At 46.1% G+C, this 14,404-nt stretch overlaps 1 protein-coding gene across 1 annotated transcript in view; it reads right to left on the bottom strand.

Annotated features, from left to right (window-relative positions):
- CCDC91 (coiled-coil domain containing 91) overlaps positions 1–14,404 on the bottom strand; it is a 1,604,885-nt gene that overhangs the window by 768,173 nt on the left and 822,308 nt on the right. Inside the window, exon 7 of the mRNA XM_085652331.1 lies at positions 3,135–3,212. Coding sequence (XP_085508457.1) covers positions 3,135–3,212 — 78 coding nt within the window. The remainder of the gene's footprint in view (positions 1–3,134; positions 3,213–14,404) is intronic.

Raw genomic sequence — 14,404 nt, 5'->3', positions numbered from 1 at the left:
AAGTCTGTCAACATACCTGTAGGTGGGTCTTCCCCGAGGTTTCCATTTTCAAATGCCTACTTTTCCCAGGTTACTGAGTAAAGGTATCGACAGCTTGAGCGTGAAGCGAGGCTGGTGGCCAATGAGGACAAAAAAAATAAAAGTCGACATGGCAGTCCAAGACTGCACACAGTTTCTGCAACGGCAGGCCTGAGTCACATTTTATAGGCTGCTTCTGTGGTTGGCACAATCAGTGCTGCAAGCCCACCAGCAGCATTTGATTTACAGGCCTTGGGCACACATAGTGCAGTGTACAAGGGTCTAACAAGTAAATCAAATAAGCCAATCATGGAATCACTAATCCATAACAATAATTTACAAACAGAACACTTGCACTTTGGCACTGAAAAGCAGTGGCAAAGTGCCCAAAGCATCTAGACCAGCAACAATGGAGTCCAACACACAGCAAAACACAGGAGGTGTTGCAGGGATTCTGCTTATGCACAGAACTATGCACAGGAAACCAGGACCTCAGTGAATTGTGGTGTACCAAAAACTCACCTCAGAACCCAGAACCCCTTATCCGACCAGCATCAGTGTCCCATTCATTATCCGAGGTTTAGCTCGGCGGTCCCAATGTATAGACAACCTAGAACAAGCGACTTAGTGTATTTCTCAGGAATGGTGGAAATCAGAAATACCTGTTCGTAATTATTCTCATATCAGTCCACAACAGAATAAACAGAGACACAGTAAAGTTTAAAGAGTTTATTTTATAAACCTCGTGTCCTAAGATGCAGTACTTTGGCTAACATAAGCAGACAAACGATTAAAATCAAAACCATCAGCATAGTTACAATACCATAGAAAATTAAAGGAGTAATCATACTAAAATGACAGTGGATCTCAGCCACCTTCCTTTCGCTAGCAAACTATTATTATTATTTTTAGACTACTAAAAGGTCTCTAGGCTTGAATGGGGAACCCCATACCGTAAAGATCAGCTCAGTGAGATCACATCACAGGATCAGCTAGGCTCTGCTCCTGGGAAAGCTCTACTTCCGAATGTAATGAAAACATGTAACACTGCAATATTAAAAGCACCCGACTTTCAGGTATTTGCAGCTGCGTGCGTGTTATGGCTAAATAGTGGGCCGATCAACCTGAACCCAACAACATGCACCGTCTAGTGACCCAGACTGTTTCTTTACACGATGTACAGACCAAGGTCGCAGCTCACTGTTTGGGATGTGAACAACAGACAGTTCTCATGTGAAGCAAAGTCGAGCAAGCATTTCTCAATTTAATAACATGTGACTACAGTGTCGTGTGCAAAAGCAGCAAAAGCGGCAATATGGCTTTCTAACATCTAACGCGGTTGTGCTAACTTAGCATTGTACATATATAGATAACGATCTTCACTACAGAGGTAAAGGCAAAAATGGAAGGGAGACCCACGCCAATGGTGCCAGGTCTAACAGACTGCTATTGTGGTAGTAAATCATTGCTATATCTTACAATGAATATCACAACTGGGAGGGGCTGCTGCTTGCACATCACTCTGCGATTAAGAATAAGTCGTAAAGCTATTTTTGCAATTAAGAAAGATTTTTACAAATTTGAAAATGGGTTTAGTACATAGCAAAATGCAATTTTGTGGTTGTAATCCCAATGATTTTTCAAATTAGGGGCCAGATGTACGACCATTCAATTTTGTGAGTAGCAAATTGCGTCGAATTGAGACTCGCAATATGCGACTCGCAAAATTGAATGTACAACAGTGTCTAAGACACTATTTGCGATTCCTAATGGGATCGCAAATTGCATGCCTCATTAATATCCATGAGGCAGGTGCAATTTGCGACCCCATTGGGAATGGCTAGCACTCCCAGGGATAGTGACCTGCTGGGGTCAGCAGACCACCATGTCTGTGACTGCTTTTGAAATAAAGCCTTTTTTTTTTAAATGCAGCCTGTTTTCCTTAAAGGAAAATGGGATGCATTTAAATAAGAAAAAATGCAACTTTTTCCTGGGACCACTGCCTGCTCCTCTGGGGACCCGTTCCCGTTTGCGAGTGGCTTACCACCTACTTGGAGTAGGTGGTAAACTGCAAGTCACCGACTTGCAAAATAGCGTTTGTAAATACCACCATTTATTTTTGTGGTCGCAAACGGGTTGATTTCCCTTTTGCGACCGCAAAAAACGGTCAAACATCTGGCCCTAAATGGTTTGTGACCGCATTTTAAATACTTTACCGCTTTGGGCCATAGCGAGCACCCAAAAAATAACAGCAAACTTACTAAATGAACAAACTATAGGTATTGATTTTGAACTGATTACTACTAGTATTTAGTTCATATCCGTGTGTTTTTAAGTCAAAACAGAGGCCTAATTTGCTGAAACTTGGTTCAATAGCAAGGTCCTATGAATAAAATATTTTTTGCACACATTTTTTTTTTTGCTTCTAGTTGTATTGAAGTTTACACTGAACAATATATATGCAAACTACTGAATGGATGGATGAATGTATGCATAAATTAATTAAATAAAGCACTTTTATAGCAGTTTTGTGCAAAGATCTACTACAAAGGACACCTGGTCCACACCCACTTGAAATGCATCATTAGAATAGACATCTGTGCAAAAAATAATCGCTCTGCACAGTGGTTAGTCGACTAAACTCAATAAAGTGCATGTGTACAAGCAATGAAGGATTTTCAAAATGGCCTGATTAAACTCAACAAAATGTATCTCTGCAAAAATAAGCGATGTGCAAAATGGCTATGCGATTAAACTCGACAAAGTGAACTGGGAAAAAAATATTAACGGATGTTATTAAAATCAATTTCTCACGAAAACAGTGCAGACAGTTGGTATCCATAAGTGGTAGTGGACCTAGTGTGTGAGTTACTAGTCATACATGATTTAATTAGCAGTCTTCTAGCAGGAAGTATGCAAGAATTGCAATAAAGCACACATTTGGAATGGGATCTCAAGCATGATATTTTTCATGACAGCTTCTGCCAAGGAGTGATGAAGGATATGATATACTGCAGTAGAATAATGATCCGAGACTGAAATATCCTGTCTGCTGCATCTGCACATGTGCGCTTAAAGTGCATTTGACACATATCATTGCCAGCTCGTATTCTTACCTTGAATTCTTCCACAATGATGGCCAAGGCTTCATGTCCTGCTTTCCTCAATTCTTCTAGTTCATTTTTGTGTACCTCCTGGCAAAATGAAAGAGATAAACGGTTTAAAAGTACAAACACATTAAATCACCGTTCATGTTACTTTGAGTGGTTCAATGTAGAGCGGTTGAATGTAATGTTACTAACCTTTGGTAACACCTAATCTGGTACAGTCACTACTCCTGTACTCCTTATCTTAGAATATTCCTCTGGCGTATCCAGAACCGCTCTAATGAAAGGGCGCATTTAAGAGGGAGTCATGTGTGACTACAGAATGTTGATAGTGAACCCAAGCGACTGCAGGAGGTTTGCCAATGTCTGGTGGTGGGAGACGACTGCCTGGGGCGCACCTGCTTCAACTGCCATTCGTCGAAGTAGGGGAAGACTGGAACCCACGACCTCTGCAGATGTGCTACAACTACCACCATCACCTTGGTGAACCACCGAGGGGCACCGATAAGGCCAAAGGGGAGCACAGCAAACTGATAATGCTCTTGGCCGACCGTGAACTGCAGGCAGGACAGGAATATGGAAGATGACCGCCTGCAAGTCTAACACTATCAATCAGTCTCCAGAGTCAAGGGCAGACAGCACCTGAGCCAAGGTGAGCATTTTGAATTTTTTCTTTTTTAAGAAGTAGTTATAAGGCCAAAGATCTAGCATAGAACGCAGGCCTCCATCCTTCTTCGGCACTAGAAAGTAGTAGGAATAGCAACCATGACCTACTACTGCTGCTGGTACCCTCTTGAAGCCTCCTTTGGTCAAATGATCATGTAATTCCTGCCGCTAGAGCGAAAAGAGATCCTCCCCTCTCCCAATCAAAGGACGGTGGCAAAGGTGGTATTTTTTGTTGGAAGGGTAGGGGTTAGCCCCTCTTGACAATCTAAAGCACCCATTTGTCTAAAGTCAACTGGGCCAGGCGGTGCCAAATCCTGCCACCACAGGATGCCCATGATGGTATGAGGAAAAACTAAAGAGGCTTTGAGATTGCGACTGCCAGAGGCAGGGACAGACTGGTTGTACCTCTGGCTTCAGTTCCCAAGAGGCTAGTGAGGGCTTCCTTAAGGGGGGAGTATGGATTCTGGTTGAAGCACCTTTGTCAAGACATCGGTCTTAACTTCAGCTGTGGGCAGCTGAAGGTCCAGTACCTCCCGACCACCATTGTAAAGGCAGCCCCATCTTCCATAGCCATCGTGGGAGGGGAGAGAAGGCCAGTGTCTGGTGAGGTGTCCAGACTACTGGCATCAGCTAGGTCCTTATACCAGGTATGCTCGGCCATGGACCATGCTAGATGGTCAGATAGCTATAGGGATCCTTAGATCTCCTCCATTCATGTTCCTCAAAGTGCTCTTCCATAGAATATGGTTCCATCTCTGCTGTGTGAGTCTAGTTGGTGCCAGAACGGATGTCGGGCGATGCCAGTCAGGCTCCGTATCGGACGCTAGAATCATGATGGAAATGGTGCCACTAGAACAGTCCCGGAAGAAGTTCAAGAAGTTGCAGCCAGGGCCAATCCGGATCCACCAACGCAGGTGTAGTGTACAATAAGCAGTAGACATTTGCACAATGACAATATAGTAACTAACTTCCCAGTACAAAGTAAAGCAGTTGAGTAGACATTTTCTACAAAACTGTGGATTCTTCTTAGAAAAACGTAGATTCCACTATGATCCTGATGTTCATTTCAGATGAATTAAACCTTAGTGGGAAACACTTAGAAATATACACATAGCAGGTGCCCGAGGTAAAGCCCCAGTTGAGTAAAATGGAAACAATCCTAACTTCTTGGAATTGGTGAATAGAAAGCAAAAACGGTTCCACTAATGTTCCATATTAAAAAATTATCTGAAATCATTAACTTAGCAAATGCATCATAAATATATTGGCGTGTAATCTGAACTTTAGTGAGTGTGACAAATTAATTCTTTACTGACGTTTCCTTGTAAGAGCAGAGTGCATGGTTGTCTCCTTTAAATATACTACGTATGTAAATGCTCAAAAACCAAAGCACCACTCCCACACCCACTCACAGACCCATAGACCCTCATAAACACCCACCCACAGGTCCATAGCAGTACTCGCACTGCCACTCACAAACACACATAAGGTCTGACACAGTCAATCACAGACCCACACCCGCCCTCATAGATCATCTCAAACAGCCCCTGAGACACTCTCACTCACAGACCCCTGCACACACACTCATACACCCACTAACAGACCTACCTACATAGATGCTTACACATCCACTGTGAAACATTACAGGTTACAGTTATGAAATTCTTTTTTATAAAAACCTTAGAACTTCACTGAAAAAAACAAAGGTTACAGGGACATTATAGTTAGGAAATACATTTTTTTTTAAACGTACAAATTCACTGAAAGAACCACGGGACAGATGTATGACCATTGTGATTTGCGACTCGCAAATTGCGACAAATTACGAGTTGCAATTTGCGAGTCACAAATCACAATGTACAACAGTTTCTCAGACACTGTTTGCGATTCCTAATGGGGTAGCAAACTGCATACCTCATGAATATTAATGAGGCACTCGCAATTTGTGACCCCATTGGAGATAGCTGGCCCTCCCAGGTATGGTGGCCTGCTGGGCTCAGCAGACCTCCATGTCTGGGACTTCTTTTAAATAAAGCAGTTTTTTTTTTTAATGCAGCCCGTTTTCCTGAAAGGAAAATGGGATGCATTTAAAAAAATAAAAATGAAACGTTTTCGTTTCATTTTTTAAGGGCAGGTAGTGGTCCCTAGGACCATTGCCGGCCCCTAAAAAATATTTTCCCCTGCATTCACAAAGGGGAAGGGGTCCCCTGGGGACCCCTTTCCGTTTGAGAGTGCTTTACCACCCTTCTGCAAAGAGTGGTATACTGCAACTGTTTTGTGACCGCAGTTGCGGTTGCAAAACAGTCTTTCATAGAGTTCAGACTCGATATTAGGAAGGGACGCCCTTGAAATGCCCCTTCCTAATGGCGAGTCGCTAATCCTATTTAGCGGGTTGCAAATCATTTGCAACTCACTAAATAGGGTGAGTACATAGGCTATTTGTTTTTTGCATGCGCAAACGGGTCGGAAACCCGTTTGCGTATGCAAAAAACTGACGTACATCTGGCCCCAAATGTTAAAGGGACGTTACAGTTAGGAAACAGAATTAAAAAAAACGTAGAAATTTAATGAATAAAACGAAGGTTACAGTAAAGTTATAGTTTTTTTCCAATAACCTTAATTTTTCTGTTTTATAGAACAATACAAAGAAACCAATCACTAGGCAGTGACGGATGCGGTAGGAGACAAAGTGCATATAGACCAATTTCAGCTTTACAATTGACATAGCACCTCAAGCTCCACACAAGAACATCCAGCCTCACACTGCAGGACTATATCCCACCTCGGGGCCAGATATGTCTGGGCCGGGACACCCCATCAACGTGTCCCCCCCCACACTATCATCACTCCCATGGCTTTCCGATGAGGGTCCATCCGATCCTAGATTTAGGAGTATATCACATAATTCTTTCCAGTCTGACAGATCCTGTGCCCAACTTGTCGTCTCGTCTGCTAAGTTTTATATGTTTCCTCTGTTAGAGTACACTCCAATACGTCCTTCTTTCAGTGTACTATTGCAGGCGCCCACTGACCCATCCAGGTGATGACAACCCTGCACCTAGCCAACACCAATACAAACTGTAAAAATGTATATCACAGCTTCCTACCTTTTGGTTCTTTGACATTGCCTAAAATGCAGCACTGGAACGAGGGGACTATTTGCAGCTGTGTGGTCGTAGCAATATCAGCAACTACGAGGCAGCAGAAGGTCTGCACCAAGAAGCAATGCCAGGCTAAATGTAGAAAGTCGGCGCTATCTGCACCACAGTAGGGACAGTGATCAGAACTCGTCAAGGTCAAGCGGTGCAGGGTCCTAGGAGTAAGGTAAGTCTTGGGATGAACGGTGTAGTGTATCAGTTTAAATCAAGCATTACTCGAGACAGTGTGTTAGTTCATTGATCTGTGCCCATTCCCCCTCAGTCAGAGCGGTGTCGAGGTCCAAATCCAATGCATGGTGCGTCTGGGGCAGCCTCCCAGCTGCCTCCGCAGGCATGGCTCTGTATACTAATGTTATGAGGTGGCCTCCTGTGTCGCCACTCAGTAAGACCCCAAGTGTTGGCGAAGGGATGGTGGCCAAGGTGTAAGAAGGCCAAGTGATCCTGGCTGTTTCAGACAGACCAGGACGGACTGAACAAAGTACTGCCAGATGCAAGCAGTTTGTCACACTACGTACTGGAGGTCCCTGCACCCTCTATCAGTAATTCCGGCAAGCAACCCGCCGCAGCACTGTCCATCAGTAACCTCTTCTTCCAGCTCTCTACTGGATCGAGCCATTTGGTCGCATGTTGAAGGTGCGCGTCATAGTAATATCGGTCTAGACGTGGAATATCTAGTCCCCCTTCTTCATATCTTTTGGTTAAAGTCATCAGGGACACCCTGCTGCATCGACCCGCACATAGGAGCATGTTTAGAATGGAGTCAAACTGCTTAAAGATCGTGGTTGGAAGAGTACATAGCAAGTTCTGCAGCACGTGAAGACACTGTGGGAGGAGTACCATTTTTGCAAAGCTATCTGGCCCATTAGGGAGAGGGGCAAAGTAGCCCAGAAAACCAATGATGTCCCCAAGGCCTCCAGGACCCTATATACATTTAGGCGTATCTGCAGGGATCTAGTGTGAGCCACTTTGATCGCTAAGTATCTAAACTGTACCAGTTCCCTATGTAGGCCCAAGACCAGCAATCGATCGTTCGGTGTGCCTACAAAAGAGGCAAGTAGGAATATTAAGGACCTATTGCGGTTCAGAAAAAAAGACCTGAGATGTTTACAAAATCATCAAGTAGCTGCAAGAGCCATGGCAAAGCTTTCCTAGGGGAAGAGAGCTAAAATAAGACATCGTTGGCATATAGTGAAATGACATGCCGCACTTCGCCAACCTGTATGCCCCACTACAATAGTTCTCGGAGTGCCCATATGGCTAACTGCTCTATCACCAATGCAAATGGGTGGGGGGGAGGGGGGGAAAGTAGGCATCCCTGGCGAGTTCCCCTACCAAATGTCCATGTCTCCAAGCAGCAACACCCAATCCTCACCCTCGCAGTCGGTTCTGTGTAGAGGTGTAGAACCCAGCCATGGTATCTAGGCCGCAACCCATGACCTGCAGCACCTAGATCAAATAACCCCAATTTACTGTGTCGAAGGCCTTTTCCAGATCAATCGCCACAAGCGCTAGCTCTTCGTTACAGTGTTCTGTCTCATGCAAAACATACATCAGTTGAATAAGGTTCACACCAGTGCTTCATACCTGGATAGAACCACACTGGTCTTCATAAACCAGTCGTGGCATATGTGGCGATAAGAGAACTGCCAGGGTCTTGCTGTGTTTCTTAATGTTGGTTGTCATTGTGAGGGGCCTATACGCTGTTGGGTCAGTGGCATCACCTTCCAGTTTAAGGAGCAAACAGATCTTACCTTACCGCATAGTTGGTGGTAATATACCCATTTCAGAAGCGTCTGTGAAGACTTCTAGGAGGCCTTGTGTTAACATGGCCGAAGATTCTTGGTAAAATTCAGGCAGGAACCCATCGCTACCTTGCGTCTTGGCTCGTGGGAGCATATTAAGTGCCGATCTAAGCTCTTCTATCCCCAACTGCTTATCTATTTCCTCCAATGCGATCCGCCCGAGTTTGTGGAGAGCCAACCCCTCTAGGAAAGGGGAGTAGATGCATGCAATACGTTCTGGTCTGTCATGTATACGCGCTGTAAGTGGGCGCGAAACACTTCCACAATGCCTACCCTGGAGGTAACCCTGGTTCCACCCAGTGTAACTAAACTCATTGTAACCAGGGGGAATGCTCTCTAAGCAAGATCCAGGCTAGCAGGCACCCAGATTTGTCGCCTTCGTTATGTAATCATGGCCAGCACTGTATTAAAATATATTTGTCCAGTTGGTCCAAAATATCCGTTATACGTCCCCGTATGTCATGTTCTTCCTGGAGCGAGGTTGAGGTAGGTTAGTGTGTCATCTGAATTTGAGCCAGTGTCTGCTCCTCCTTGTGTAGCTTGGACCCCACAGGTCAGTTCCATACATGCGCCCTTAATTACAGCTTTGTGGACCTCCAACTCCACAGATCTATTCCCTACGGTGCCCCAGTTCGACTCGCAATAACTTGTCAGGGAAAAAGACAGTGCAGTTCGTCCCATGGGATCTTCTAGTATATCCACAGGCATCCGCCAAGATCAAACTCCCAGCGATACATCCCCCAAGACAAAAGAACAATAAACAGGAGAATAGTCAGATAGGAACCGTGCCAAGTGCGTGACACGAATGTCGTCCAGCCTAGGGAATCTTGCAACCAGTACCCTATCCAATCTGCTGTACGTATTATGTGTAGTATTATGACAAGTGAATAGGCCGCGATCTGGATTTCTCTGACGCGATATGTCCACCAACTCTATCTTGGAAATGACCTCCCGGAGTGCAGCCGTCATGTGTGGTTTTGTGAGTGGTCTTGGTGGGGCCCTGTCCTGGTAAGGGTCCAAAATACAACTGAAGTCGCCCAGCCACAGAAATGGCAAGGCAACCTCCTGTGTAAGGTGGTCTTGCACCGTGTGAAAAAAGGCAGGATCATCGGTGTTAGGAGCGTACATACTAAGAAGGGATATGTCCTCGCTGTCGAGGGACCTCTGTGTGAGGACGTACCAACCCCCTATATCCACCTCCATATATGTGGGAAAAAATGGGACTCCTGGGGCTACCCAGATCAGTGTGCCTCTAGCATATGTAGAGAAGGAGGAATTATATATTCGACCTCTCCATTTCTTAGCTAATTTAGTGGCACATGTGTCGTCCACTTAAGGAAGGCGAGTACCCGGTATCTTTTTACATATGTACCCAGCCCCCGGACATTCCACGTCAGAAATTTGTATGTGCCCACCATTCATGGTTCGAGTTTGCGACATGCACAATCTCCCCACCTGCCCACCACCCCCCTGCTGCTGAACCACTGTAAAATTAAACAAACATTGTGAACCAAACCCCACCCATGGTCAAATACAGTACAACTATATGAATATATATGTCCACCCACCACATGTGCTAGACTTGCACCGCATCCCTAGCCAGTACAACAGGGACTAGCTAATACTCAACTTTCAGACAGCATCCCGGACAGTCAGCAATGTTACCCATCTTCCAAACTGCGCAACCTATATGTCCCCACTAGCAAGCAACAGGGTGGAGCACACGGTACAGTGACTGAACTAATGAACAGCGTATGTTCCCTCAACCCGGGAGGCCCCAGGCACACCCCACCCACCCAAGGCATGGGCACAGAAACTACAGACTCTATGCCAACTACCTTTGTTAGTACATACATTAATAAGCGTTGTGCATGCAACACACATTCTAACCCCCTCTCCTTTATCAGCTATGCTGCTCATACGCCCCCCATTTTGTCCTCCGTACCAATCAGGGTATCAGGCACAATGTCCTGCGCTTGACTGGAGAGATCCATATCAGTTTCTTCCGACTGCGCCTGCGGGTCCCCAACCAGTGCAGCAGTTGGCCAGTCTATGGTGGATAGTTGCATAGTACCATTCTCACTAATAGTTATTTTTGGGGACTTCAGAGGGCAAAAGTTAGGACTGGGTCATCCTCTATTAAGGACCTATTGCGGTTCAGAAAAAAAGACCTGAGATGTTTACAAAATCATCAAGTAGCTGCAAGAGCCATGGCAAAGCTTTCCTAGGGGAAGAGAGCTAAAATAAGACATCGTTGGCATATAGTGAAATGACATGCCGCACTTCGCCAATCTGTATGCCCCACTACAATAGTTCTCGGAGTGCCCATATGGCTAACTGCTCTATCACCAATGCAAATGGGTGGGGGGAGGGGGGGAAAGTAGGCATCCCTGGCGAGTTCCCCTACCAAATGTCCATGTCTCCAAGCAGCAACACCCAATCCTCACCCTCGCAGTCGGTTCTGTGTAGAGGTGTAGAACCCAGCCATGGTATCTAGGCCGCAACCCATGACCTGCAGCACCTAGATCAAATAACCCCAATTTACTGTGTCGAAGGCCTTTTCCAGATCAATCGCCACAAGCGCTAGCTCTTCGTTACAGTGTTCTGTCTCATGCAAAACATACATCAGTTGAATAAGGTTCACACCAGTGCTTCATACCTGGATAGAACCACACTGGTCTTCATAAACCAGTCGTGGCATATGTGGCGATAAGAGAACTGCCAGGGTCTTGCTGTGTTTCTTAATGTTGGTTGTCATTGTGAGGGGCCTATACGCTGTTGGGTCAGTGGCATCACCTTCCAGTTTAAGGAGCAAACAGATCTTACCTTACCGCATAGTTGGTGGTAATATACCCATTTCAGAAGCGTCTGTGAAGACTTCTAGGAGGCCTTGTGTTAACATGGCCGAAGATTCTTGGTAAAATTCAGGCAGGAACCCATCGCTACCTTGCGTCTTGGCTCGTGGGAGCATATTAAGTGCCGATCTAAGCTCTTCTATCCCCAACTGCTTATCTATCTCCTCCAATGCGATCCGCCCGAGTTTGTGGAGAGCCAACCCCTCTAGGAAAGGGGAGTAGATGCATGCAATACGTTCTGGTCTGTCATGTATACGCGCTGTAAGTGGGCGCGAAACACTTCCACAATGCCTACCCTGGAGGTAACCCTGGTTCCACCCAGTGTAACTAAACTCATTGTAACCAGGGGGAATGCTCTCTAAGCAAGATCCAGGCTAGCAGGCACCCAGATTTGTCGCCTTCGTTATGTAATCGTGGCCAGCACTGTATTAAAATATATTTGTCCAGTTGGTCCCAAATATCCGTTATACGTCCCCGTATGTCATGTTCTTCCTGGAGCGAGGTTGAGGTAGGTTAGTGTGTCATCTGAATTTGAGCCAGTGTCTGCTCCTCCTTGTGTAGCTTGGACCCCACAGGTCAGTTCCATACATGCGCCCTTAATTACAGCTTTGTGGACCTCCAACTCCACAGATCTATTCCCTACGGTGCCCCAGTTCGACTCGCAATAACTTGTCAGGGAAAAAGACAGTGCAGTTCGTCCCATGGGATCTTCTAGTATATCCACAGGCATCCGCCAAGATCAAACTCCCAGCGATACATCCCCCAAGACAAAAGAACAATAAACAGGAGAATAGTCAGATAGGAACCGTGCCAAGTGCGTGACACGAATGTCGTCCAGCCTAGGGAATCTTGCAACCAGTACCCTATCCAATCTGCTGTACGTATTATGTGTAGTATTATGACAAGTGAATAGGCCGCGATCTGGATTTCTCTGACGCGATATGTCCACCAACTCTATCTTGGAAATGACCTCCCGGAGTGCAGCCGTCATGTGTGGTTTTGTGAGTGGTCTTGGTGGGGCCCTGTCCTGGTAAGGGTCCAAAATACAACTGAAGTCGCCCAGCCACAGAAATGGCAAGGCAACCTCCTGTGTAAGGTGGTCTTGCACCGTGTGAAAAAAGGCAGGATCATCGGTGTTAGGAGCGTACATACTAAGAAGGGATATGTCCTCGCTGTCGAGGGACCTCTGTGTGAGGACGTACCAACCCCCTATATCCACCTCCATATATGTGGGAAAAAATGGGACTCCTGGGGCTACCCAGATCAGTGTGCCTCTAGCATATGTAGAGAAGGAGGAATTATATATTCGACCTCTCCATTTCTTGGCTAATTTAGTGGCACATGTGTCGTCCACTTAAGGAAGGCGAGTACCCGGTATCTTTTTACATATGTACCCAGCCCCCGGACATTCCACGTCAGAAATTTGTATGTGCCCACCATTCATGGTTCGAGTTTGCGACATGCACAATCTCCCCACCTGCCCACCACCCCCCTGCTGCTGAACCACTGTAAAATTAAACAAACATTGTGAACCAAACCCCACCCATGGTCAAATACAGTACAACTATATGAATATATATGTCCACCCACCACATGTGCTAGACTTGCACCGCATCCCTAGCCAGTACAACAGGGACTAGCTAATACTCAACTTTCAGACAGCATCCCGGACAGTCAGCAATGTTACCCATCTTCCAAACTGCGCAACCTATATGTCCCCACTAGCAAGCAACAGGGTGGAGCACACGGTACAGTGACTGAACTAATGAACAGCGTATGTTCCCTCAACCCGGGAGGCCCCAGGCACACCCCACCCACCCAAGGCATGGGCACAGAAACTACAGACTCTATGCCAACTACCTTTGTTAGTACATACATTAATAAGCGTTGTGCATGCAACACACATTCTAACCCCCTCTCCTTTATCAGCTATGCTGCTCATACGCCCCCCATTTTGTCCTCCGTACCAATCAGGGTATCAGGCACAATGTCCTGCGCTTGACTGGAGAGATCCATATCAGTTTCTTCCGACTGCGCCTGCGGGTCCCCAACCAGTGCAGCAGTTGGCCAGTCTATGGTGGATAGTTGCATAGTACCATTCTCACTAATAGTTATTTTTGGGGACTTCAGAGGGCAAAAGTTAGGACTGGGTCATCCTCTCTTGGCCTCAACCAAAAGGTCCATGGGTACAGAAGCATATACCTAAGATTGAGCCCTTAACTACTGCTTGATGCTTTATGTTGCTCCTACACTTGTACACTTGTTTAGTGTAACCTAGGTAGATGGCAATTTTGGCGCTGCCAAACTGAGGGACTCACCCTTCTTGTGCCACTTGAAGAATGCAGTTTCTGTCACGGTAGTTCAATATCTTGGCAATGAGAGCCTGAGGCGCCGCCCCTGGGCTTGGGGGCAGCACCAGGGCCCTGTGTGCCCTCTCCACAATGAACAGCTTGGAGAGCCCCTCCGGTCTAAGTTCAGCCCGCACCCATTTCTCCAGAAATGGCTTTTCTGATTTCTCCGGGAAGCACAGGAGTCTTATGGTACTCTGTTGACAGCGGCCTTCTGCGTCTTCGGCCTGCCGCTCCAAGTCTGCCGTGATGGTGGTCATTTGGGCCACTTGGCTCTTGAGTAGAGAGTCTTTAACTTCCCCAGTAATTCGGTGATATTGCCCTCTGCAGATTTGACATCATCAGCTACCTTTCATAGGTCTGCCTGAAGGAGGTTGACGTCGATAAAGACAGTTTCGATCTTGTGTTTGATGGCAGGGCAGTGCAGGCTCCCTGTCTGGCTGCCAAAAG

This window comes from Triturus cristatus, chromosome 4_1, assembly GCF_964204655.1.
Source record: "Triturus cristatus chromosome 4_1, aTriCri1.1, whole genome shotgun sequence".
Classification (NCBI taxonomy): domain Eukaryota; kingdom Metazoa; phylum Chordata; class Amphibia; order Caudata; family Salamandridae; genus Triturus; species Triturus cristatus.
Note: the sequence above shows the minus strand (reverse complement) of the source record. Positions and strands in the feature narration are given on the sequence as shown.